This window comes from Fibroporia radiculosa, assembly GCF_000313525.1.
Source record: "Fibroporia radiculosa TFFH 294 genomic supercontigs, scaffold9395, whole genome shotgun sequence".
NCBI classification, from domain to species: Eukaryota; Fungi; Basidiomycota; class Agaricomycetes; order Polyporales; family Fibroporiaceae; genus Fibroporia; species Fibroporia radiculosa.
This window is the reverse complement of record NW_012133461.1, coordinates 2,312-28,366: the sequence shown is the minus strand read 5'-3', so window position 1 is coordinate 28,366 and position 26,055 is coordinate 2,312. Positions and strand designations below refer to the sequence as shown.

The following is a 26,055-nucleotide window of genomic DNA, read 5'->3' as shown; positions in this document are numbered from 1 at the left end:
GCCTCCGCCCCCGCCCCCGCCTCGGCCTCCGCCCGTCCTGTCCCGTGCCCCGCCTCGCCGCCGCGCCGCGCCGCACCTGCCGTCCCCCGGCCGCACCGACCCATCGGGATTGTCGCACGTCGCCGAAGAACATCACACGTACAGTTGCCCCTTCGACTCCGACTCCCGCGGCCCCTGCGCCTGCCGTCCGTTCTCGCTCCGTCCAACTTACACGCGAAGACGCACGCACACATGGCTCCCTCCCTCCCCGCATGCTCCTCCCGTTCCCGGGCTGCTCCTCCCCGCGTTCCTGGACGCTTGCACCCCCACCTGGCGCCATGATCCCCCCCACGGCCCTGGGCGGCGATGGTTGCACCGCCAATCGCCCGCTACATCACTTGGTCGGTACAGCAGTCTTCTGCGTCAATTTGACCGGAATGCAAAATCGGGAGCGGCGCCGATGCTGTATCCCCGCCCACTTGCGGGCCTGTCAATTACAATTACCTCCAGCACCAGCTTGTCAGGGCAGTCAAATACGATTGCCTGCCGCACCAGCCCGTCAGTGTTGTCAAATACAGGCGAAACAACGGCTCACCCTTCTGCGCCTGAGAAAGCCCTCGTCGCCGTCCCCCGTGCGTAAGCCACTGTCCGCTCGCAGGCTGAGAGCATCTCAGTTCCAGCAGCGCCATCGCAACCGTTCGTCAATGCTCATGCTGTTCTCGGGCGATTGTCAGAGAATGGCTCCTACCCAAAGAACCGTTTCATGCCCATCATCAAGTCTGTGAGAGAAAACGTGGTGAGAACAGCGACGCGGAGTGACTCGGAGCAAAAGGCTCGACTTGCGCTGTTGCTCAGTGCTGTGATCATTCCAGGGCCCCAGGCGCTTGGTGCGCCCCCGCTTCAAACGGCCGATTCTCTGTCATGTGACCCACCCCGATCCCCGTTTCGCGTTGCCATGACGGAGCCACGACCGACTCCGGAGCCATTCGAAGTGGACCTTGGTTATTGATAATGTCGTAGGTGCCTTATGTGATGCGTACAGTGACTAATATTTGAAACTGACCTCAATGAACTTATGTTCTCAAGAAAATTGGAAAATGGGAATAGGTCTCCTCATCATGTCCAACTAAATTAAATAGAGGCTTGGTGAGGCAATTTTACTATCCAATTATATAAGCATGCGTTTAATTATCAGCACCGCCTTGTGCGTGTGTGCTGCTGCCGTTTCAAAGTCGAGCTCGAGGGCGGGCTTTCCCGATATAGTAACTCGTCGCGCCGCAAAGCGCGTCGATTTATTAGACGCTACCACGACCGCCCCGCCAGAATAAACACTATCTGAGCCTGCAATTGTTGGCCAACACCCTACGGATGCGGGAATTTTTTTACACTGTGTTTTGGCTGAGCAGGTTTCGCATACAGTCTCATTTTTACTGCATTGACCGACGGAATGAATTTTCTTCGACCCAGAGCATGAAACGTTGGCGACTCCGCAGACATTGACATGGTCATTACAGCTCAGGCAAGATTAAACGGGCATATATGCAGCCCTGGTACCTATCATCTATCAAAACCGCACAGTTACCGTAGTGCAGAATCCAGGAACGGGAAAATCCCGCATGGTATATGAGCAAGCGAGGCTGGTCGTTACGCTGCCGTTCAACGTTCAACCTCCGTAGCCACGCACGCTTTAGAGGTGGGTACGTGCCGGACAGCGTTGACCCTGTTGATGACACTGCCAATCGTGTAAACCTCCCTTAGCTCGCCCTTGGCAGGCGTACCTGCATCAGGAAAACGGGCAATTGCCGCAAACGCTGCACCAGTGGCTCCAGACCGACTCGGAGGTGATTCCATCACTCCAGCTGTTCAGCTGCCAGAACCTCATAAACGCACTCTAGAACACCACCGTTTCAGGCTGTATGTTTGGGCATGTTACACAACTGGCGTTATTGTATGGGCTCCGATTGCCCTTGCCATAAACGCCGTGCAAAAATTCCACAGTCTACAGCCTCCAAGCTGTGGCTGTAACACAACCGTTCCAGAGCTCCAGCGGTCCAGCGGCACCCACTTTTGCTGATGCCTATCTAGTAGCGCGCTCGATGAGGCCCGCCGTGCGAGCAGGTCGTGTATGTCGCTTATTCACAGCTGGAGCACAGATTCTGAAATATAATTACTCCAGGTTGTCCCTCTTGTGGAAAACCAACTAGTCGAGCATGCCCGCAAACAATGTGAGGATCGTCGTGTATTTCGACGATGCGCACGTCCTGGTAGACTGACATGCCATCATTCGCCACCTGCGTCCCGCCAACTAATCTGTTCAACTCTCTTCGCTCGATTCCAACGTGCTTCCACCGTGAATCCCTTTCTGTCATTTCCCCATTCGCGGACCCCCGTCCGTGCCTTGATTCGAGAACGTCTCCTCGAATTCAAAACAGACTCCAGGCGCCAATCACTGGGGCTCCGCTGCAGTGATTGCTCAAATCTGTTCGCGCTGAAGGTGGCCGGCCTCGACATCACCAATCTGAGCTCGCGGTGGAATCCGCGGCGCAGTCCAGACGGTATGCGGGGAACGGGGCAAGGCCTGGCTGCTTTCTCAGCGCAGGCATGCTGTGCCTCTTCTCCGAGAAGGATCCCAACGCCCTGCTCCCAGGCATCACCGTGATGACGGGGCTCGGAGTCCGGAATTCAGCACTGGATACAAACTGACCCAGCGTCGCCAGAGAGGCCGAGTGCGTGCGCAGTACACCGTGTTCACCTGTGGGTGCTCAGATGCGGTCTACGTCCTGAAGGGCCGCCGATTCTCGCTGACAAGGGCTTTATAGAGGCACATGCTCGTCAGGAGAAAGCCGGCCGAGGGCCGTGTTGAGGATGAAGCTGGCGTGGGCACGGAGGGGAGTTGGCTAGCACTGGGTCGTCAAGAACGTACGGGCTTTCAGCAAGGATGCTCTTGAGATTGGACAGGTCATCATCGACTATACGCCAGAGCCAGAATGAGGAGATTTCAATAGTTGCGGGGACCAATAGCTGCGGGGAAATACAAGATATGTCGACGTTTTCAATTCTGGTCCAAATCCCTTGCAATGTCACAGTTTCTTCACGGTGCTGTCAGCCAATTGTTCGACATCATTTATCGGTACGACCGCCCACCTAGGTATTGATTGCGACCCGTTGGAATATGAATATTTTCAGATCTCATGGTGACAGAATTCTATGGTATGATCAGTGCAGTAAGAGGGGACTTTCGTATAATCAAATCATAATAACCAATTCCTCCAGACTTTGTCACAATTTCAGGACACTGACGTACCATACGAAATATATCGTGAAACGCATGCCTGATTCCTGCTGCGCTATTGTGCCGGTTCCATAACAACTTTCACATCTTCCGGGAGCAAAATTGAACATATGCCAGCTTCAAATTTTACTGATGAAAGTAAGCTCGTAAAGGTAAATCAATTGTAAACCGCTGCGACTAGTGTTTCCACACAAGCCACTTCTGGCCGAGATGTTTGTCCTCCTCCGTTGTGCACCGCCGCTGCACTACCTCGAGGACCTTCTCCCGAACGCCCGACTTGCCTCGTTTCAGCTCCTCAAACTTCTTCACCAGCTCTTCCAATGTCACCACCGTGCTCCCACTACTCCTATGGCTCCCGTCCACCATCTGTCGAATCTCATCCTCTGTCGGCAGCGCGTATCGCATCGGATCGACCGCCCCCTTCGCCGACGAAACTGTAGACGCCAGCCGTGGGGCGGTTCCCTGGTCCGGGTTGTACGTCTCGAAAAACTCCTTCCGTACCCACGCGTCCGACACGCCGTCCAGCGTCGCAGGGGACCAATCTGGCCGCCCCTTCAGCTTCGTCACCATCACCGCCGTGACGCCAGTGCGGAAGTCAGGGCTGACGCCGTGCTGCAGGACGCACAAAATGAGAAGCCAGATATGAGCGCGAAGCGCGCAGAGCAAACAGATCCAGCACGCACGCAGAACGCCGACGCAATGTTCATTTCCATCTGCAGCGCCTCGAGCAGCGTCATCGCCTTGCCCTTTCGCACGGCGGCCAGCGCGACCTTGAGGCTCGTTGGGCTCCGCTGGGCAAGCGCCTCTAGTGTGCTCGCCGCCCACTCGCGGACGGCTGCGTGCTCGCTGCCACTTGCGAGCGTCTCCAGCTCTGCTACGATCTCCTCGACTGTATCGTGCCTGAACGCCGCGTCGAGCGCCACGCGTACCGCGCCGACGAGAGGACTGCTCGGCTCGCCCGGCATGCGCTCGGCACGGTGCTCCTCGAGCAGCGCGTCGATTTGCGCGTACGATGGTGCGTCCATCGCCGCGAGGCGCTCGAGCAGGCCTGGGATCCGGCGCGCGGGGACAAAGTGAGTAGCAAAGCCGTGCTCGCTGGGCGGGCGTGAGTAACGAATGCAACAAGCCCCGGAGGGGGAGGGAGGAGACGCACAAAGCCGCTCGGCCGCGCAGGCTTTCGGAGGTAAGCCCGAGGTATGTTCCGATCTCGCCGTCGACGCGCGAGAGGAAGAAGCTCGCGCCAACGTCGGGGCAGTACCCGATCTTAGTCTCGGGCATGGCGAAATTCGTGTTTTCGGTCGCTATCCGAAAAGGCGCGTTCACGCCAAGCCCGACACCGCCGCCCACTATTTGTATTGCATAAAAATAAGCAAGATTATACGCGTTGTAATGGTAGATGACGATGACTAACTCGTGATTCCGTCCATGATGGAAATATATGGCTTGGGCATAGTCGCCAGTATGTGGTCCAACTCAAACCTGGGTGACATCAGTATGAGGCACGGAACGGAGATGAGCCCGCATAACTCACTCCTGCGAAAAAAACCTGATCGCTTTGGGGAGCGTATCCGGATGCGCGGCGTCCTCAACAACGGCTAGGTTTGTCAGCCATCTGCATCGAGCTCTCAAGAATGAAGGAACACTTACTCGCTACATCACCGCCCGCGCAGAATGCTCTGCCAATACCTGTACCCACAATGACACCCGGGAGATCGCCTTTGCTCCACTCCTATGGAACGCAAAAACAAGCTGATCAATATAGTGGCCACAAATAACACAGAGGGTGTGGTTGATCCTGGGCCTCAGTTCGCCGCTCAAAATGGAGCCGGACTGTACATGAACGTTCGGCCGACATGCGCCAGCTCACAGTCCAGCAGCGCGCTCCCCTCCCCGTAAACTTCGCTCAGACTGTCACATACACGTACGTCTGAAAGAGACGCACCTCTATTTGTGGCCTCAGGAGATCTAGCATGGGCTGATTGAGCGCGTTCAGTTTTGACGGCCGATTAAGCGCATACGACCTCAGACAGCCGTCCGACTTGAACACCACGAGCGGCTACACGTATATGGAATGAGCCACCGGTATTTCCGAGCGCGACATGGCAGCCACACAGTGCGACCTGGCACAGCAAGTTATACAGCGCTGTGTGCTCACCTCATCGGACGGCTGGTCGGGCGCGCTGGAGGACATGTGCTTGTGAATCGCAGCTGTCCTCTGCGCAGCTGCACGGGTTGAAGACGTCATTCTCCCCAGACGAAGACGGCGTGCAAACATGGAAGTTGGGAGCAAGTAGAGAACGCACTTTCGAGTTTGTGGGAGGCCGGAGGAATCTTGTCGGCTAGACGGCTGTCCGTGTCACCGAAATGCGCGGCTCAGCCAGCCAATCAGTTGACCGGTAACACGCGACGAATATAGTCTAGACGTGAGACTCTATGCTATCTCAAAGTTGTCGTATCAATATTTTCACAACTTGCCCAATTTCAAACATTTTTCTAGAGCATATTATTCAAAGTGATATTGCGTAAGCATTGTAGGTGACTTAGAATCTTGGGCTTCATGGTCGCGGTTTCTCTCTCTCTCGACGTCTTTACGGTTTTACTTTCAACGCCGTCCAATCAGCAAGGGAAACGCTTACACCAAGTCACGCCAATAATTTATTTCCGGTGAGTACATACGATCGGAGCAAACGGTGCGATTGCTGTCAATGTGCTTCGGTCTGAGGGACAAAACATAGCGGTGCGATTTTATCCATAGCCTGAGTAATGGGTAAAATGGATACAGAAAACTGACTGAGCTAGTAGAAGCTATGCGTAAAAAATATGCTGTATGTCCACATACTATTAAGTCATCTGTAACCTGCATATCTGAAAACATATACCAGGGCCGCATTTATCGGCGACAAATTCACTCTATTCATATGATCTATTGTAATAACAGGCTCGGACGAATCTAGACTACGATTTAGTATTATTGGGAAAGCTAGACATTGCACCGCCACTTTCCAGTGGCATGAGAAGTCAAGAAATGCCGTCTGTCGGGACTCGACTGAGCCACTCCGGATATCTCGGCACAGTCAGATTCGTAGGCGAAATTGAAGGCACTGCTGGCACATGGCTCGGAGTTGAATGGGACGACCCACAGCGAGGAAAACACGATGGCGTGAAGGACGGAAAGCGCTACTTTTCCTGCTCGTGAGATTACATCTGCTTCATCGCGTCGGGGAGCGAACTACCCATCATTCCAGAGTCCCAGGCGCAGGCTCGTTCATCCGCCAGTCTCCCGCAATAACGTACGGACAGTCGTTCTTGACATCTTTGATTTCGAAGTACATTGAACTACCACGAGGGTCGACTGCTGTAGAGAAGGTCATACTGGGGTCGTCAAATGGCGCGATCGAGGTGGAGGCTGTCGGCCTGGACAGGATTAGAGGCAACCTGGCGCAGCTAGAGCGCCTCCGGGAGATTAGCTTAGATGGTGAGAATGTTGCAACTGCCGACCCACCTGGGACCATCACAAATACATGTCCTGGTGAGTGCGCAAAATTCCATATTTGTGGTCAATGTGGCGATGGGTACTCGTGTTTCACCTGAACTGGACGGTACGGGAGCTTCGGTTTGGATTCCGTCCGTGCTGGTAATTGTGGCAATTTCGTCACATCTACCCGTGCATCTCACCTGAGCTGCTCCTCCGTTGTTTCACACGTGCACAGCACATCCCTGTTTTCGATAATATCTGGGTTTCGACACTAATACACTTATGCGTATAATTGTTAGGCACTCGTGGACTCGACCTTTCAAAAAACCTGATACGCTCGTGGGACGTCGTCGCCATGATCACGGACCAGCTGCCGCAGCTGCATAGACTGGCTCTCAAGTACGCAATGCTGAAAAATGAGATTGTTTCTAATATTAAAGTGGTCATACGGCAGTCAGAATCGCTTGCAGCCTCCGACTGGCGCATTTCGTGGGGCATCCGCATTCCGGCACTTGCGTGAACTCCAGCTCAATGCGACGCTCACGGAGTGGCATGCAATGCAGCGCATAATCGTTGACATGCCTGTACTTCGCTCTGTTGAGATGGGCTACAATCGCCTGGAACATTTATTCTCTGACAACAGTTGTCTTGGATCCGTGAAGAACTCGACACTCGAGGATCTCAATTTTGACACCAATCGCATCAGCAACTGGCTCACGGTTTGTGATGCTCTCCGGACATATCCAGCGTACATCTCTGTTCGTGAAGTTCCTCCATCATTCTCTGACTTGATATTTGCAGACTCCGGCGCCTAGTCTTGACAGCAAATTCCCTTGAGCGCATAGAGCCTCCATCCGATGGGTGGGTCTCGTCGCTCCAGCACCTACAACACCTCTCACTTTCTTTCAACCGCTTGAGCTCCTGGCGCGACATAAACGCCATCCCGTGCTGGTGCCCGGAGCTTGAGTCACTCTCACTCACGGGAAACCCGCTTGTCGAAGGTAACTGCCCTGTTGTCCGTTCCGACCTGATCGTCTATAGCATTTTGGTTTATGTCAATGCATCTAGATCCTGAGCAAATAAGAAATGCGAGGCAGTTCGCCATTGCGAGTATTCCCTCCTTGACGACACTTGATGCAGCTGCTGTGCGATCTCCCGCCTCATTCCGCACGTGGAGTACTGATTGGCACTGGGCGTTCGCGCTCTCATAGATCTCGCTTCATGAACGAGCCGACAGCGAGCTATTCTACCTGTCCTACGTGAACCGGCACGGACCGACGAACGAAGACGCGAGGCAGCGAGAGCACCCGCAATGGGCCGCGTTATGTGAGAGTATGTCGGCGTTTCCGATGTCATGTAGCCTGCTGACGGCCCATTTCCCGCTGCCCCCTTCCCACAATGTGATATTGCTGTCCACATCACCGCTGCGCAGAGCATGGCCGGCCGGATACCCCACAGACTGCGACTCGGAGCCAACAGGACACGCTGAGCAGCCGCCTCATAGGCAAGCAGCTGCCTCTCGGCCGCCCACCCCGTCTCTAACAAGCGTTCCTTAGAGATTTCCGTGTGCCTATGCGCCCAGATACCTACGGCCACTGGTGATATTGCGGACGCCAGTCCCTCAACGCGTCTACGTGTACTACCGACTATGTCCGTGCGGGCGTTCCGTATGAAATTAATCAAGTCATGCAAAATTCCCAGGGCCCAGCAGGCTTCTCTAAGGATGTGGCTGAAGATGCCCAACGACAACCTCGTGGAGATCGACGGGGACGACGGACACGAGTTGGATTGGTGGGGCCTAGAAGGCGATTCCCATCTGTTCGTCTACACCGAGGCGTAGCGAAGCACAGCGAGGTGAGACTCTACAAGTGTGTTGCAACATCCTGATGACAGTGATTGTGGCTCACCATGGAGAATCTCGCAGTCTTTTGGTCAGGTTCTGGGTAAATTCCAATCAATCACCACCATCGACCCGCGAGTAAATTACACCGGTGCAATAACTCAGCTATGTCACTAGGTCAGTTCGGCAATACACATCAACAGAATAATATTGAGCAGGCTAAGATTCTGTTAGCTATGGTACATCATGCATCATTCATGAAACGTGCTACGGCTGCTGTACACTTGTACACTACTGTACATTAAATTGATACACTGCTACTGGGCACGTCACTGCGGATATTGGTTCCGGATGACCGGAAAAGATTAACTAGATGATAAACGCCCCTCACTGAATAATCTCTAGGTGCTCACTCGGATTGCTGGCTCTCGTGCGCACTGCTCTTCTTCCTGATGATGACATATGCATCGCTGTCTTCCGGCGCGAGCAATGCTTCGATGTCGCCAGAAACAAGGCCCGCGCTTTCAGGTTGTTTTTGCTTGCGCTCAGCACGAATCTGCATATCGAAAGCTGTGTCAAGCGCCAACCAAGATATTAGGCAATTGCGAGGTACGCACCATGTTCAAGTCATGGCTTATCAATCCATGCCCGCCTATTGGGCCCCAGTAACTGGTCGCTGCAAGCGAGCCAATGATGCAGGTTCCGACTAGAATGGACAAGTAGAAGCGATACTGCGAGTACCATGCGGGTGCTGAAGTAAAATATGTCAGAAAATTCCGATTAGCAGGCTCAGCCATGGCAAGAACGCACTCCATCCGGCGCCAGTGGCACGCAAGTCTGCCCACCACATCATGGTGAACCCGACCCATTGCGTGATGAGTGCCTCAATAGGCTGCAGCGCGAGCGTCGACCAGCCAAAGACAACGGGTGCCGCGCCGAGCAGCAGACGGGTGTACCTGAAACGAAATGTATGTTGCTCACGTCCAGCCCGTGCAGCCACCCGGAAAAGACGCACCCTTTGTGCCCGCCATAGCCAGCGAATTCAAATCCCCAATGGAGCGCACCGAGGAACGAGAGTAGAACGGCGCCATACGTCATCTGGATGTTCAATGCATGGTCGAGCACCGTGATCGCCACGCCGGGGTCGATATTGGAGGCGAAGCCTACTCAAACGATTTGGCTGGCTATTTCAGACAAGGCAGATCTACGACCCACCTGTGGTGGCAATCCCGGCTTGACGGGCGAGGTAGATGGTCGCGCCCGCCGCGCCGACGTATGGGAGGCCACCAGCAAGCCCAAAGATGATGTACGGCTGGGGCACGGCAGACGCTACCGCGTTAGTGATCCCGAGCTGCACGAGACCACCATAGTGTCACCGACCGAGCGCCAATGATAGTGAAGATACGCACGAATGTCTGGCTCGTGGGCAGGACTGCGTCCTGGAAGACGTTCCCGCCGGCGATGGCCTTCGCAAGGTCAGTCGTGGAGTTGCCAACCTCTTCCTTGATGTTCAGCGCCGCCTGCCTGGCCGTCTGCGAGCCCGGACGCCCAGACACGCTGTTCGCGACACCGCGCGCGAGCACCTGGCTGCGCAAAGAATACGTGTATGTAGATTTGGGGTATAATTGCGATCTCAGCTGTGTTGCGAAGGAAGGGGCGTGAGAGGTGGCCGAGAATGGTTTCCTGAGCAAGAGGGGGGCCAGGCGGAGGGTGGGGGGCACTCGGAACATATTGGTTGGTGAGAACGGTGGTATGATTGTTGAATGGGGCTGGGAATGGCGTGTGCTTGTTTGGTTGCGGGGGTTTTATACACGGCCCAGGGATCTCGGCGAATGCGGACTTGCTGGTTCAGTGGTGCGCGCTGTTCTACTGACTAAGTTTATTATCTCTGACGTCATTGTGCCGGTCATGTTATCCGGCGGCGTCTAGTGAAGCAACAAAGTAATCCTCGCTGGTTCTCTATGCTGTTGTGTCGTATATCATGCATATTATACACCTACAGGGAAATAATGCCTGAGCGCTCTGCGCTCTACTGACATACGTGCACTTTACGAGACCCCAACTCGCAAACACCCTATCCCCGGAATATCTAACGTATGTATACCGTTTCAAGAGGTTTGAGCTCCACCGGCCGTGGCACAACAACAGGCTCTGTTGTCGGAAAAACATTGTATACTCCTCCTGTACCATAAGGGAGCAGTAGGATCGCTACAACTAGATCTCCAGGGTGGTGCTCCGCATTATTTTGCACAATTGCGACCCGGACATCAATGAGAGGATTTTCATACTTGGTCTTAGTTTCTACCAGACCCAATTCTTCGACATCTAACCACATCGTGTCTGTGTCCTGCCGCTGTTTGCGGCCGTCGTAAACAGACAACGGGAGCCGTAACCCGTAGTTCGTGAACGCAGAGCTGAGCTCCACACCCGAACTCTTCTGCACGCCAGAGTATACGGGCGACAACGGTCCCCACGCTACAGGGCAGAAGCATTCTGGCCCTGCAGCTATCGCGCTGTTGTAAGCCGACGCGCCCCCGCTCCACACAAGGAGCCCGAATTCAGCGCAATTCTCTAAGATCGCAACTTGGAGCCGGTAGAACGCACGCTTCCCCTCCCCGTACGAGATTCTGAGATCAACATCGAGCAGGCCGATGAGGCTGTAGGCCATGTCCTCAATACGGGTCGTGTGCCGTTTGGAGGCCCAAACCATCATACCACGGACGTCCTGAAGTCCTGGCTTGAAATCCGTGATCGTCGACACCGGAATTCCTGTAATCGACGAGACCCTGCGTAGGAACGAGGCACCAGCGCCTGCCTTACAACCCTCCTCGTGGTCAAACTCGTACTCCTTGTCATTGTCCTGGCCTGTCATCGGCTCCCAAACCCCATTGTAAAACTTGCTACACTCTGGTGCCAGTAGTTCCTGCAGCGTCCATCCCCGTGTGAACCACTCGTCCTGTTCCAGCTCCAGTTCCTCGTTCGTTGTGTCCTTGAGGTACACGATACATACGTGCGCCTTCCTGTACCAGCTGAACATGGAGCGAATGGACTCCTCAAGCTCCGCGCTACTCGTCTTGTTGATGCAGCAGGTGTCTGACCACGCCCAGCCGCATCCACGCCGCCTTGCAACTTCGCAGAACATCAGCAGCTTGCTATATCCAGCCTGTGCCCGTGGCATCGATTCGCGTAGCCTGCGGTATACCAAAGCGAGCGGAACGTCTCCAGACGCAGCGATCCCGTTCCATAGCCTACGTATATTTCCTTCCATTATGCTCCCTGACGCGAAGTCCTGGAACGAAGGCTCGCCCTCCGGGAGCCATCTGTGCGAGAAGATCGCATACCGCAACTTCTCCTTGATCTCACTCATGATCATGTATTCGACATAACTCGGGACTCCATCTTCGACATGACCCACCAGCATCGGTGACGGCAGCGAGTCGGACATCTCCTGGTGCTGTTGGATGAGTTCATCAATCCAGCCGGTGGGCTCCAGCTGTTTCTTAATGGCCGAGCGATGAACAAGTGCCATCTCCGGTAGGTAGATGAGGAAGATAGGGAGCTCGTTGATGATGTATTCGTCAAGCAATCTATGAACTACTTGCGTGCTCAGATTGCTTCCCGCTGACGATGGGACATCCTGCTCTACCTTTTCTTGTGAGATGCAAGATATTAGCATGGGGAAACAACCGTTAGAAGAGAAAAGGCCTGGCTGCCGCTTACCTTCCAGGTTGAGGGTCACCCAAGGAACTGGTTGCGTCGCGAATGGTGGAGGGTCGCTGTAGACATCGACGCCGGTACCATGGCCATCTTGCCACCCACCAGGCATAATGTAGATCTCATCGTTGTGAGATTTCGCCGGAAGACAGTTAGACATATTGGATGTTGGTATGTCTGGAGGTAGCTAGGTAGGGACTCCTGAGACCATTCATGAGCAGACGTACCGTGGAAGGATCATAATCCCAACAACATGCTATAAACTCATGGCGGCGAGTCTGCTGACACTATTACCAATATCTGTCGTAAATTGGTTACCTCTTATTCGAGCAACATTACTCAGTTCGCACACAATAAACAATGGTAAGCCACCTACCCACTTGGGGTGCGCCTTCGCCAATGGGTCCGTGCCACAGAAGATTTACAGAGAAAGCAAAATAACATTGCATTGAAACTACATGCACATCACAGATAAATGGGAAGATTTTCAACACAAATTTGACCAGCGAATCTGCAATGCGGCGGCCACCACGACAATCCATGATCTGGTCGTATCCAAGTTGGGCTTGCACCTGGCAGCTGAAAGCCACTGGGATCCAGAGGCCTTGGACGACTATTCCCACCAATAGTCCTTCTATCGCCACGCGCAGAGAACACAGGCAGGATCTTCTGTGCACACGCCTATCAGGCCAGTTCTGAACGGCTTCACCGCTTGAGCCCACATCAATTCCTCTCCACAAGGCGAGCCATCCACGGACAACCTTCTCGTCCTGTTCTACGCGCCAATAAGCACGGTCCTCAGGCCTCGGGAATCTGCCAACGGAAGCCATCCACGAATGCGATCCAACACGGGATAAGCCAACCTCAAGTACACGATGCGCGGTCCGTACAGAGAATCATATCGAGCAGTCTGTCCCAAACGCCTTTTTGAAGCTCCTTTCGTGGGCCACCAAAGTAATCGGTCCACCTAGCAATCGGACGTTATCCAGAAAGCCACGGCCCACTCATCGCGCCCATCCACTATCACCGTTCGCATTGGCATGTCTAGGAGCCCTGTCGTCGAATCGTTCCTCCTTCTCGTCGCGTCTTCTGTCATCCCTACGACGATCATAATAATAAGGGTCAGGGCCTCGACGGTCATCATAGCTGCTCCGCCGATCATCGTACCCTGCAGGCCTTTTTTCATCAACATCCCTCCTCGGAGGGGGAGACCTGGGGGCCCGACGATCGTCAAAGTCGCTGCGCCGAGGAGGGGACCGAGACCGATCCCGACGGTATGGGGCACGGTCCTCCCGACGATCGTCTCTTGGAGCGCGATCATCTCTTCCAAAGCGGTCGTCCCTAACATGTCTGTCATCCCTGGTGTAACGATCATCCCGAGCATAACGGTCATCTCTAGTATGACGATCGTCACGCCCGTAACGTTCATCTCGACCACCACGATCATCACGACGTGTGTCCCGACGATAGTTGTCCGGACCACTCCGCTAGAAAGACACTCGTGAGTTCAGGCTGTGTGTATGACGGAAATACACACCTCAAGATCTAGGGCGACGCGAACAGGCTGACCACGGAGATCTTTACCATCGAGTTCTTTCACAGCGCGCTCGGCATCATCACGAGAAAGGTACTCTAGGATACTAACATAATCAAATTGTCAGCAGACAAAAGTAATCATTGGCTTTAAAGATATACCCTTCTCCAGCAGCATCGCGATCGATGTCTGCGTAAGAGACGCTGCCAGCTTCGCGACCGAAATCTTTCAAATCCTAGGTGAAATACAATCAGCCCGATCTGACAAGGCCCAGTGTTTGATCCAGGGTAAGCCACGTTCTCCGGCCACGCATTCCAGAACTGGATTCGAGCCAAAGCATCCCGAACGCCATGTAAACAAGTGGACGGAGCCCAATGACGCCAGATCACAGTCGACAGTCCACACGGTGAATGAGGTATTCATACCTGCCAGCTTGTGTCACGAGATATGCCTGAAACAACGAGGCGGAATCCAGGAGGGCGTCTTGCACGAGGGGCGCGTTCGGGTTCGAACACTTCCCTGCGAGGGCGACTTTCCTTTGCAAATTCAACAACAATACTTTGCAACTAGTCAGCACCAGGCACCTAAAGCGAAGGGCGGAGACAAGAGGTCATACTTGGCTCCCATAAAGGCTTTCCCGTTGAAGTCGCGGACAGCGTCGTCTGCATCGCGGGAACTTTCGAACTCGACGAAGCCAAAGCCGGTCATGACACGACAGTCCACAATGCGACCATACCCATCGAAAAACTTGGACACGTCTTCAGAGCGCGCATCAGGGGGAAGTCCTATGAAAAAGCATAAGTGAAGGTGTTGAAGCTGCGAACTGAGCAAGATGCATTACTGCCGAGGTAGAGACGACGAGCCATGGCGGTGAAAGAGAAAGGAATAAGGTTTGTTGTGGTCGGCTGAGTTCAAAAGGATGCCGCAGGTGGTCCGTGCGTCGACACGAGGCTATTTCTAAATATGGTAACGATTGACTTAGCAAAGCTGGGCTGGGGATAGGGCGACGGGCTGAGCCGGGTGGGAGTCTGGTGGCGGCCGGCGACGAATCCCGTCGGCCGCTGAGGATGTCGCGCGCGGCGATTGGCTAGAGATGGGCCTGCCGTGACTTCCTGACCAATCACCGCCTCGCGATTCCGGCGCCCCGCGCTATGGCCAGTACTTATCAGATAATCCGCCCTTTCGCTCCCATTCCGTATCCACCACCACCATGCTCTCCAGAGTGTCATCCCAGGCGAGCAAGTCCGTCTCTCGCTCCGCCCTCAGGGCCTCGTCCGCCAAGCTCGCGATCAAAAATGCTCGCAGGACACTCGTGCAGCCGTCGGGTGCCGACAGAGCGAGTGTCGTCGATGTTCCATCGTCGTATGAGGGCGATGAGCACTTCACACCCAGCGCAGGTGAGCTGGCGTCGTTTGTACGCACCCATTCCGCCTGCCCGCGGCTTACATTCACCTGCAGACATGTTTGGCTTCAAATTGGAGGTTCCTCGACGCGAGGGGAACATAGGCAGCGTCCTCCGCCCTATTTACCTCGACATGCAAGTGGGTGGCCGCGCTTATCTCCGCTCGTTGCCATTATCTCACGTTCTGTGTCCCCTACAGGCAACGACTCCAGTCGATCCCCGAGTACTCGACGCTATGCTGCCCTTCCTGACCGACCAGTACGGCAACCCACACAGTAGAACCCACGCCTACGGATGGGAGGCAGAAACGGCCGTGGAGGATGCACGAAAGGCGTGTTCCCTGAATTGATTTCGCGCGTTCCATGCTGACAACAGACACAGCATGTGGCAGACCTCATTGGTGCCGACCCAAAAGACATCGTTTTCACATCAGGCGCCACTGAAACGAACAATATGGCCATAAAAGGCGTCGCCCGCTTCCACAAGGACCGAAAGAAGCATGTCATTACTGTGCAGACAGTAGGTTTGAGCCAATCAGCAAGTTAGGATTACTCTTCTTACCAGCTGATCTTAGGAGCATAAATGTGTCCTGGATTCGTGCCGCAAGCTTCAGGAAGAAGGTTTCGATGTCACGTACTTGCCTGTGCAGAAGAACGGTATCGTCGACCTTGCTGAGCTCGAGGCTGCCATCCGTCCCGATACCTCGCTTGTCTCTATCATGACTGTGAACAACGAGACTGGTGTTATCCAACCAATGAAGGAAATCGGCGCACTACTGCGCAAGCACCGTGGCGTGCACTTCCATACCGACGCTGCGCAGGCAACTGGCAAAATACCCATTGATGTTAACGAGATGAACGTCGACTTGCTTAGTATCTCCGGCCACAAGCTGTATGGTCCCAAAGGCATTGGTGCCGCGTACGTCCGGCGGCGACCCCGCGTTCGCATTGACCCTATCATTAGCGGTGGTGGGCAGGAGCGTGGCTTACGGAGCGGAACACTTGCGCCTGCGCTCGTGGTTGGGATTGGTGAAGCAGCACGGATTGCGAAGCAAGAAATGGCGGTGAGTACGAGTTCCGTCTGGTGCTTTGATGAAACCCGCACGCAACCTTATATATGACATGAGCTTCGCGGCTGGTCTGGGCCTCGCCCAGCGCCGGCGTAGCCGAGATGCACCGTGCAGGGGTACTGAGCTTTTGCCCCATCATATCATCTTCGACCCATCTGTGCGCCATACTGATGGCACATTTTTAGCGGGATCATGCTCGTGTCAGAGAGCTCTCTGACCGTCTTATTGCCGGCATTAACGCAAAGGTCGACCATGTCATCCGCAATGGCGACGTGAACGGCTATCCTGGCTGCGTCAATTTAAGCTTTGCATACGTGGAAGGCGAGAGTCTTCTGATGGCGCTGAAGGTATGATGCTCGCCTATTCGTGCACAAAGAGTGTGCTGATTATCCTTTCTGGCAGGATATTGCTCTCTCGTCAGGAAGTGCGTGCACATCGGCGTCTCTTGAGCCGTCGTACGTTCTTCGTGCCCTTGGTGAGTATATTGGTGGTATGATAATGAGCCTTGCTAATAACAACGATCAGGTGCTGCTGAGGACATGGCACACTCCTCTCTTCGGTTCGGGATGGGCCGCTTCACGACGGAGGCTGAGATCGACTTCGTTGTCGAAAAAATTGTTGCCGTTGTGCAGAAATTGCGTGACATGAGGTATGCATATCTCAACGATTTTCATCCTATGCTCTAATATCCACTCCTATTATAGTCCGTTGTGGGAGATGGTCCAGGAGGGCATCGACATCAATACGATTAATTGGGCTCAACACTGAGCCATTAACCTCATTATGGACTGCATTTATGTCACTAGGTTAGGGTTGTGGGTCTGTTCCGCGTTTTTGCTCCTCCATTACTACACTTCCTTCGTTGCGACCATCGTCTTGCATATCGTATTCATATCACAGCGTACCCTCCGCCCAGGGTTCACTGCGTATTTCATTTGATGGCTCCTGAGCTGTCTTGTATCATTACCATGTGCATTATAGAGCTCGTGCAATGGAACTTTCCACTTGTCCGCAGCTGTTCTCTATCGCCACTTGGAAAGGCATAATCCTTGAGTGCGCAATGACCAAGTTTTGAGTAGTCCTCCGGTTCGAATCTCTGCTATCGTATTTCTTGCCAGTGTCGTCGGGCCTTTGGGAGCCACGGGATCGGTCGCTTTTTCAGGACTGTAGGAGCGAAGTGCTGATCCGCTGACCAGCTCAGTAAAGAGAAAATAAACGCCCGCCACAAGTATATGACAATGAAACGGCCTTCAGCCACATCGTCGCCACCGCTCTCCAGTGGCCGGTCGTGTACTTTATCATCCGACTATCCACTGCCGACATCTGAAGCTGGTTCTATTTGACTGTTCGAGCGTCGGTGCGCTCATTACAATTGTCGCGATTAATTAGTCGTAAACTCTGACAGCCGAGCAACAGTGTGTTAGACGCCTATATGCTCCAGCTCGCTTGCGTCTTCCCGCCATCATCCCTTCAAGCCTACCCCTACCAGAATATCGAGAAGATGAGTGTCGAAAGCAACTCTTGCAGAGAGATCCTCAGGCTGCAGCGTACGGACGCATTACTCGCCAACTTCACTTCGATCCGAGACAAAGAAGGTACGAGTCATTTGTTTTTGATTTACTCCGTAGCGTGGTCTTTGACGCATACACCGTCCCAGAACTCGCCTTTGCGATCATATCTTCGCTCCCCTTCTCAAGTATCGCTGCGCTACAGCGCCGGATAGCCCCGCTATTGCGATTTGACCTAGTTGGGGTGCGTGCCTCACACTCGTCCAATGATTGAAATAGATACATTTACGACCACAGCTCCTGCCGTATGAAGTGGCGCTACACATCCTGTCCTTCCTTCCGTCGGAATCGCTCCTCACATGCTCGTTGGTGAGCCGAAGTTGGCGCGTTCTCGCAGAAGACCAGTCGCTGTGGAAGGCTTTATGCTCGCAACGTGACTGGGAATGGCGTACATCGTCTTCTTCCCCCCGTATGCCTGACACCGCATATACATATCCTATTTCTGGAGACTCGGATGACGAAGGTATGGGCGCGGAAGAAGACTCTGAAGCGGTGTTCGACAGCGAGGGCGGAGAGGATTCCGGCTTCGCATCTATGATGGTCGATGGCTTCAATGAAGCTCAGGACTATACCACCATTACTCACCCAAGCCCTGCTTGTAGCCACGAAGCTCAGTTGCGCCCGATGTCACGTACCCAGCAGCCAGAACATGTCGTCAAGGTCGATTACAAGCTTCTTCACCGGACCCAGACTCGCCTCCACAACCGCATGCTGCATGGGTCTTACATGTTGTATACCTTTCCGATGAGTGGCGTCACAAACGGCCACACCAACACCATATACTGCCTGCAACTGTACACGTACCCTGACACTGGCGTTCAAGTCCTGTTTACAGGATCGAAAGACCGCTCTATACGAGAGTGGGATCTCACTACAGGCCAGGTGATACGCGTCATTGAAGACGCTCATGGGAGTAGTGTGCTCAGTATATGCGTCCATGATGGCATTATTGCGTCCGGGGGAAGCGACTGGCAGGTGGCGATCTGGGATTTACCTACTGGGTCACTCATTAAGTCGCTACGTGATCATGAAGATAGTGTGCTATGTGTGCGCTTCGATGACAAACGGTTGGTTTCTTGTTCTAAAGGTATGCTTATTGCCCCTACGAATTTACACAGCTTATTCATTCCATTCACATCCCAGACAAAACGGTGCGGACGTACTTGATGCCAGACATGGCTCCAGAGCACGTCCTCCAGGGCCATCGTGCCGCCGTCAATGCGGTTTCAATCGCGTCTAACCAAATCATCTCGGCATCAGGGGATCGGACAATACGGCTGTGGGATGCGGACTCAGGTGCCCTACTGCGCACTTTCGAGCAACATCATGGTCGAGGGTAAACACCTTTAAATCTCGATTCCGCACCATCTCAAGCTGACGTACATTTCATCCAGTATCGCTGCCACTGATTTCAAGCCGCCATACGTCATATCTGGATCGTCTGACAAACATCTTCGACTCTTGGATTTGTCTACCACGAAAGGGTGGTCGACGGCCACGAATTCTGCTAGATCACACTCTCGGTCATCAAACACGTTGTGCTCAGCGTGTGGTGAGGGAATCCGGGGTTCCCCGAATGGCGATCTTGAACCCTGTAATCGGCCACGTACACACCGAGACCTGGTACGAAGTGTGGCGATGAGTGTCGATCTTGTCGTGAGCGGGAGCTACGACCATACTGTTAAAGTTTGTCGCATGCGTTGTGCTCTCTTCGAATTTCTGATTTTCTGTTGGAATAGGTGTGGAATCGTACGAGTGGGACACTCATCGCTGATCTCACTGGTGGGCACGTTGGGAGAGTGTTTTGCGTGGGGCTTGATTGTACCAAGGTGAGAATATGATTGTGAGCATGTGCAGATTGTTCGCTGATATTGAATCCCGGGATTCTGTAGATCGTGTCTTGCGGCGAAGATCAGGTAAGATCTCATGCTCTCAATTCGTGTGTGCTTATCATGCAAATGGCCTTCTCATATAGAGGATCTGCATATGGGACTTCTCTCACGGCATGGATACATCTTTCATCAAACTCTAACAAGCATTGTAGCTCCCTTTTTCTTGCGCAGCAACGCATCGCATATCCGCATAATGTAATGGACAGTATACACTCGAGAATACATCGCTTCAAAAACATATCGACTTGGATTGATTGGTTAGGAATCACTACGCACCTGAACGCCATTTGCATGAATTGGTATCTAGAACGATCCTGATTTGAATTTTGCGACACCTGTTCTTGCTCACGTTCAGGCTATTCAATACTGTTCATGTAAGTTGATTTCGCTATGTTACATTTTGGGACGCTCAACAGCCGGACCTCACACCAAGGTGAGACACAATCTTGCCGATGTTCTGTAAAGCGGAAAGACAATGTAACCTATTAGCTCATTCAATGTAGTCCGCCATACTTTCGATCAAATTCGTCGCTACCGTGATTAAGCTACTCGTCCCCTGGGTTGCCGGTTAAGCGTCTTATTGTGTGTTCATACAATAAGCAGCGTTTTACGTCCTTGGATGAGGGCATTGGTTCGTATTCATATTTGTCATTCGTAGGGCTCCTTTTCTCCCACAAGAGGCGCATCGAGATACTTGGTCTTCAATGCTTCCGGCTCTACTATTTGTGCGCCAAGCGTAGACGCGGAAGCTAACTATTGCAGAAAGGACTCAAAACCCAAACGGTTGATCTCGGTCCCGACAATGCCTGTGTGTCGCGATAGGGTACGACGATAGATCCGCTCTTAGCGCAGATTGCTCGTGTTCAAGGCACATGGCCGGACCTTTTATTTTATGAGGTTGCCAAGCCACCATTGGCTCGCTGAGTGGAGCGTGCCTTCGCTAGAGCTAGGTTACTCCACAACTTCTTCTTGTCGTCCACAGAAATTTCTGATGGATCCGTCCATTTGGGCCATTAGGCAGCCATCTACCGCGGAACCTGCACCCGCTGGTCAAAGTCCCAATTGTCACTACGCACCCTACACAAAGCCATGATCAGCTGGGGATCTGAAGCATGCAAATATTCCCATCAAATATGGCGGCGAGAAGCCTCGCAGGTCGGCTAGGCTTGCTTTGTTCCTCGTTTGCTTCGGCTATATATTGGGCGGTGGGATGGCTGAACTTTATGGGTTTCTGGATTCCTTCCCTGCTTGCAATTATGCCCGGCCAACCACCCGCCACCATCAGTGCCGCTCCAACCAGCTTTGTCCTCCCGGACCTCATCGCGCATTGCACGTTTCCGCTGACGCGCCACCCCGACGGGGAAGCTATCGCCGCCGCCTCCGATCGATGGCTTGACGACAACTGCCCAGACCTCTCGCCGAAGAAACGCGCAGCGATCTACACGCTCAAGTCAGGGATCCTTACCGCCCACTGCTACCCGAATGCCACGGCGTCGCGCCTCCGCATCGTCGCAGATTTCTTGATCTACCTGTTCCACCTCGACAACATCTCCGACGCGATGGCGGAGCGCGGGACCGAGCAGCTCGCGGACGCAGTGATGAATGCACACTGGTTCCCCGAGCGTTATGCGCCGACCCATTTCCAGGGAAAGGAGCAGCCTGAGGGAGAGTACAGTGCGAGTAGATTGGCGAGAGAGTGAGTTGGTTCGCTTTCGAACTCGATGCACTGCTCTTTATTTACTGGCTCGGCCCACAGCTACTGGTCGCGCTGCATCAAGGACGCCAAGCCGGGGCCGCAGGCCCGCTTCAAGGAGAATCTCGAGCTGTTCTTCGAGGCTGTGCAGCAGCAAACGATGGACCGCGAGGCTGGAGTCGTTCCGGACCTCGAGTCGTACATCGATGTAAGCATGGTATTGCTTTTGACGAGTCGACGCTGAAATATAGGATGGATAGATCCGGCGCGACACCAGCGGTTGCAAACCGTCATTCGACCTCATTGAATATGCCATGGACATCGACCTGCCCGACTTTGTAGTGGAACATCCGGTGATCAAGTCGCTCAATCAAGCTGCGAACGATCTCGTTACGTGAGCAATTTCACTACATGCTCCTCGTTACGAGTGCATACTCAAGAGTGTCTCCGTTATTAGATGGAGCAACGTACGTGTCTTACTGTAGACGACCATCGTCCTTCTCCGGCCGCTGATTCTGGATATAGGATATTTTTTCTTACAATGTTGAACAGTCAAGGGGCGACACCCACAATGTGTGTATACTTCCACTTCATTCAGCGGTGCACAAAGTAACGGTCTTTGCAAGATGATTCCCATTCTCATGGTACATCAAGGCCTCGTCTTGCAGGATGCCATCGACTACGTCGGACAGCTGTGCGCACAAACAATAGACGGCTTTATCGAAAACCAGCAGCGGATTCCTTCGTGGAGTCCCGACATCGACCGAGAAGTTGCACTCTACGTACAAGGATTGCAGGACTGGATTGTCGGCTCTCTGCATTGGAGTTTCATGACCGAGCGGTATTTTGGAAAGCATGGTGCAGAAGTAAAAAGAAATCGAATTGTCAAGCTCTTACCGAAGCGACGAAGTGGTGAAGGTGCATGAGGTAAGTGCCGCTCCTCCTTAAACCAGATTCTACTAAGATCGTCCCTATCCAGAAATTGGTGGATCTTCTTACTTTCCTTCTCGCTCTGTGATTTGTAGATCTTTATTTTCATTCGTTTCCCTCCTATTTTCCTGTCGAAATGACTTCCTAGGTAGCGCTTAGACTCACGCGACGCATTGAACGACTCACCTTACGAGATTTATAAAGAAATATAGTGATTGATAGAATGTAGAGGTGTGACACAACAAGTATTATAATGACGATCATGATATGTGGTACTAATTGCCAAATGTAGGACCTGCTGACAAGTGAGAGACAGGATAGTACTGGTAGCTACTCTCAAAGTTCAGTCATGCAATGATTCTAATCTAGCTGATTTTCTCAATGGCGCTGAGGCGGTGAGGTAAGTGCTTGGGTCTTCTTCTTACCAGAGTGCGGACGCTGAATTTGACAGTTCTGGCGCTGAAGATGCAATGGGAGGCATGGGGATCCAATGGGGAGCGATCGCGAAACAATCTGCCCATGGACACTGGCGCCAAACATCCAACAGACGCGCGAGCGCTGAGCGCTGAGTCACAGCAATGGCGACTATCAAGGTAGATAGACGCAGACGTGCGCAAGATCCACCAAGGCCCAAACAACATATTGAATAAATATAAGGACTCGTACTCACAGAATGACATCCACTGACCTCCCCGCACATCTTTTCCGCCCACCTTCCCGTGCTATCAGCCTGATCGTCTCACGTCACACTGGTAGTGGAAGTGGCCATTATGGGGAACGCGCTCTCAAGCACGGTCTGGAAACTCCCTCAGAGTGGGACATATCGAATTGTCAATGTTCAGTTCGGCACGCCTCTACAACTCCCCACCACGGACAGGAATGCCGAACTTCTTTCTGGTGCCCCGTTCTTGACAGCTGTTGTTCCCGGCAAAGAAAAGGCGCGTCCGACCTGTTCTTGTTACGATTAAATTAATGTACTGATGTATCCCGGTGCAGTTCATCATCGAACGGGACTATAAGGACCGCTACACCATTAAAAGTCTCGAGCACGATACATACCTTGGCCTCCCCGATGCTTACGCAGACGCCTCCGCTATATACATCAAGCCGTTGCAGAACCGCTACTCTTGGTGCCTTGTCCCCGTGGAGCATTCTTCTCGCATGTTCGACACGTCTGGGTCCAAGACCAGACTCTACACGTATAAAATATTTGCCTTCGTGTTACGGCTACCAAACCTGAATGCACGCGCCACAGGATTCGCCCGTTCTTGAAGCCCGAACTCTCTGTGTGCTTGTGCGATGGGACACAGAACACACCGGTTTGTTTGGATTGGACTCGTCGGTCCCGTTGAGCTTATCGTTCATCTACTGCAGGTCTATGCCACGCAGTATCCGAGCGAACTCAGTGAGAGCTGCTTCGCCTTTGAGGTATTGACATCGCCTATCCCGTCGGTGATTTGTTTGGCTGACTAGTATATTCCCTTCCAGTTTAGGCGGTGTGCCGCTTGACACATCGGCTCGTGTGCTGCCAGAAAGCATACCCTCAGGAACTCTGGGACGTTTTTCATTTGCCCATCACGATGGGCTATGCTTCTCGGGTGGATTGCTTTTGTCAACGAACGGTCATTTTTGAGTTTCTTGTTGAGCCGAGGTTGTGGGAACCTGTATGAGATGGACACACACGGAGGTCACCCCAAGTGCGCTGCCCTTCCGATGAGGGAGCAATCTTGTATATTCAAGAGAGAATACGGATCGCTGTGTGTTTATATAGAGATAAAGGTAGCTACCGGGCACGCACAACTCATTTACTGTATTAGTATGAACAATTTATACAACCCTTCCCGCAGAGGAACACTGAGCGCGGCTTAGTCGAAGACTTGTCCGCGATGGTCATTTCCACAGTCATCCGTGCATAGGTAGGGTGATGGGGTATGTTTTATATTTCAATTAGTAAAGTAGGTACGAAGCCGAAACCTGCGGCGAGCGAGTAACTGGTGTTGTGCATCCATGTATACTTATGGGTACCTGCCAAGTAAAGAATGAACATGATTGAAGCGTGCTATAAAATATTCGTGTTCGTGGACGAGAACGTTATAGCTGACAAAGCCTTACAGGCAGGTGATGGTGGCAGGTATTTGAACCAGCCTTCCACTATGCAGCCAGTGCCTTGTCTCAGGCCAGTGCCAGCGTCAACGAACGGAATTCAGATCTGGGCTAAGATGCAGTGGCGTGTCACGCTTTAGCATGTCTCCCTTGTCTTTGAGTGCTGCAGATGTATTGAGCTTCCTTACAGATCCTCTGCACTTCATGTGTCGCTGTCGAAAGTTAATTATTTCTATCGTCGGTGAGCGTTCAGCATCCGCTGAGGTAAAGCAGAGTACGGGCGCAGAGATGTACCGATAAGCCCAGGGGACCTGGCGTGGGCTGTCATGAAAGGAGGATCTGATCAAATAAATGAATGGACGGATTAGGTATCAATATATGAAGCGCGAAGAGCCAGTAAACGCGCCGTGTTATAAGCAGAAAATTAGGCAGTGTAGAGCCGAAATTTGCGGCGAGCGAGTGACTGGTGTTATACGTCCATGCGTACTTATGGCTAGTCGTCAAGCAGAGTATGGGCGTGTGGGAGCGAGCGATCGCAACCTTCATGATCGTGAACGAAAGGACGCTGTAGCCAACGAGGCATTACAGACGGGAAATGGTGGCGATAGGTGTTGTTCTGAGCTGGCTTTGCGAGGTGGAGAGCCGAAGCTCTACACTTCAACGGGCCTAAACCAGATGCCAAAACTGTGAACCTTAGTGCCAGTCATCGGCGAGCAATGGGCAGCGAAATACCTTGAATGTGAAGTGGGGGGAGCGTTCGAATTGGTGGGTAGCATGAACCTGTGCCGGATGAGCGTTTTGACAAGCAAGCACGTTCAAGCGGACGCACTGGCGTATCTTCTTCTCCGTGATCCAAGTGCAGATAAAATTCTGGCTGCAAAAAAGAGCACACTCTGCGGGACGCTTTGTTTCCGATGGAATAATGGTGAGTGCCACATACAAATAGCCGCCATCCTCCGCAGATGAGAGACCAAAGATACCCGCTCGACGACGATATAACAGGATATGTTGAGTGGTCGATGCACTTGTTGGACAAGCGGAGATACACGTCGTACTCAAGACTCTTGATAGTGTAGCGGCCTTCTGAGTCTTGCTCCAAAACGAACTGGAAAAGTGCGTGTCCGAGTTTGTGGATGCACATTGGCAGACCATGGGTACTGGATAATAACAGGACGTGCCTTCTCTCTCTCCGAGATCTGCTTCCTCGAAGATGCCACACCAGTGGTCAATTCCGAATCATCGCGTACATATTGATACTGTAAGGTGTTTTGTAGCGAACATTAATGACCGTGCGGAAGAATAGCCTTGTTCGTAAACTTGCGATGGATTGCAGACAACGCGTAAAGTCTGTTTATTATTTTGGAGCACATGTGCTTGGTATTCTGCGGTGGGTCCGTAGTGGTCTGCCGCCGCGTGGCACACACGCTGCAGGCGACGGCCCTACTCTCGGGCTCCCGTCTTCACTGCAGGATGCCATTTGCCCCTCCGGCGTGATGGATACACTCAACAACCTGACGACTCTCTTCTGGCTGCCCCTCTTGCTCATCCACAATCCTGCGCGTGC

The 26,055-nt window shown here is 53.1% G+C and overlaps 8 protein-coding genes across 8 annotated transcripts; 4 read left to right on the top strand and 4 right to left on the bottom strand.

Moving 5' to 3' along the window:
* Positions 1-3,448: 3,448 nt before the first annotated feature.
* On the bottom strand, positions 3,449-5,546 carry FIBRA_06902 (uncharacterized protein; the record flags this gene model as incomplete). Its single annotated transcript, XM_012328608.1, has 8 exons — positions 3,449-3,883; positions 3,955-4,366; positions 4,425-4,617; positions 4,683-4,750; positions 4,803-4,866; positions 4,919-5,000; positions 5,214-5,327; positions 5,427-5,546. The coding sequence occupies 8 exons, from the start codon at positions 5,544-5,546 to the stop codon at positions 3,449-3,451; spliced, it is 1,488 nt and encodes a 495-aa protein (XP_012183998.1).
* A 750-nt stretch (positions 5,547-6,296) lies between these two features.
* Positions 6,297-8,586, top strand: FIBRA_06901 (uncharacterized protein; the record flags this gene model as incomplete). Its single annotated transcript, XM_012328607.1, has 8 exons — positions 6,297-6,463; positions 6,517-6,800; positions 7,046-7,145; positions 7,201-7,494; positions 7,548-7,747; positions 7,815-7,891; positions 7,958-8,078; positions 8,303-8,586. The coding sequence occupies 8 exons, from the start codon at positions 6,297-6,299 to the stop codon at positions 8,584-8,586; spliced, it is 1,527 nt and encodes a 508-aa protein (XP_012183997.1).
* Positions 8,587-8,995: 409 nt separating this feature from the next.
* On the bottom strand, positions 8,996-10,316 carry FIBRA_06900 (uncharacterized protein; the record flags this gene model as incomplete). Its single annotated transcript, XM_012328606.1, has 6 exons — positions 8,996-9,142; positions 9,204-9,337; positions 9,397-9,542; positions 9,602-9,749; positions 9,802-9,937; positions 9,996-10,316. The coding sequence occupies 6 exons, from the start codon at positions 10,314-10,316 to the stop codon at positions 8,996-8,998; spliced, it is 1,032 nt and encodes a 343-aa protein (XP_012183996.1).
* A 359-nt stretch (positions 10,317-10,675) lies between these two features.
* FIBRA_06899 (uncharacterized protein) lies at positions 10,676-12,460 on the bottom strand (the record flags this gene model as incomplete). The annotated part of the gene is made up of 2 exons (XM_012328605.1): positions 10,676-12,237; positions 12,307-12,460. 2 exons carry the CDS (start codon positions 12,458-12,460, stop codon positions 10,676-10,678), a joined length of 1,716 nt encoding a protein of 571 aa, XP_012183995.1.
* An 844-nt stretch (positions 12,461-13,304) lies between these two features.
* Positions 13,305-14,700, bottom strand: FIBRA_06898 (uncharacterized protein; the record flags this gene model as incomplete). The annotated part of the gene is made up of 6 exons (XM_012328604.1): positions 13,305-13,787; positions 13,838-13,940; positions 13,996-14,069; positions 14,260-14,392; positions 14,451-14,619; positions 14,676-14,700. The coding sequence occupies 6 exons, from the start codon at positions 14,698-14,700 to the stop codon at positions 13,305-13,307; spliced, it is 987 nt and encodes a 328-aa protein (XP_012183994.1).
* A 344-nt stretch (positions 14,701-15,044) lies between these two features.
* FIBRA_06897 (uncharacterized protein) lies at positions 15,045-17,073 on the top strand (the record flags this gene model as incomplete). Its single annotated transcript, XM_012328603.1, has 10 exons — positions 15,045-15,231; positions 15,293-15,375; positions 15,436-15,549; positions 15,612-15,755; positions 15,811-16,154; positions 16,200-16,299; positions 16,491-16,652; positions 16,708-16,780; positions 16,831-16,954; positions 17,010-17,073. 10 exons carry the CDS (start codon positions 15,045-15,047, stop codon positions 17,071-17,073), a joined length of 1,395 nt encoding a protein of 464 aa, XP_012183993.1.
* A 664-nt stretch (positions 17,074-17,737) lies between these two features.
* Positions 17,738-19,905, top strand: FIBRA_06896 (uncharacterized protein; the record flags this gene model as incomplete). Its single annotated transcript, XM_012328602.1, has 8 exons — positions 17,738-17,900; positions 17,963-18,057; positions 18,111-18,960; positions 19,017-19,209; positions 19,268-19,559; positions 19,613-19,702; positions 19,766-19,789; positions 19,849-19,905. 8 exons carry the CDS (start codon positions 17,738-17,740, stop codon positions 19,903-19,905), a joined length of 1,764 nt encoding a protein of 587 aa, XP_012183992.1.
* A 1,116-nt stretch (positions 19,906-21,021) lies between these two features.
* Positions 21,022-22,476, top strand: FIBRA_06895 (uncharacterized protein; the record flags this gene model as incomplete). Its single annotated transcript, XM_012328601.1, has 8 exons — positions 21,022-21,461; positions 21,522-21,666; positions 21,719-21,852; positions 21,916-21,925; positions 21,984-22,031; positions 22,085-22,299; positions 22,361-22,385; positions 22,438-22,476. The coding sequence occupies 8 exons, from the start codon at positions 21,022-21,024 to the stop codon at positions 22,474-22,476; spliced, it is 1,056 nt and encodes a 351-aa protein (XP_012183991.1).
* Positions 22,477-26,055: the final 3,579 nt, after the last annotated feature.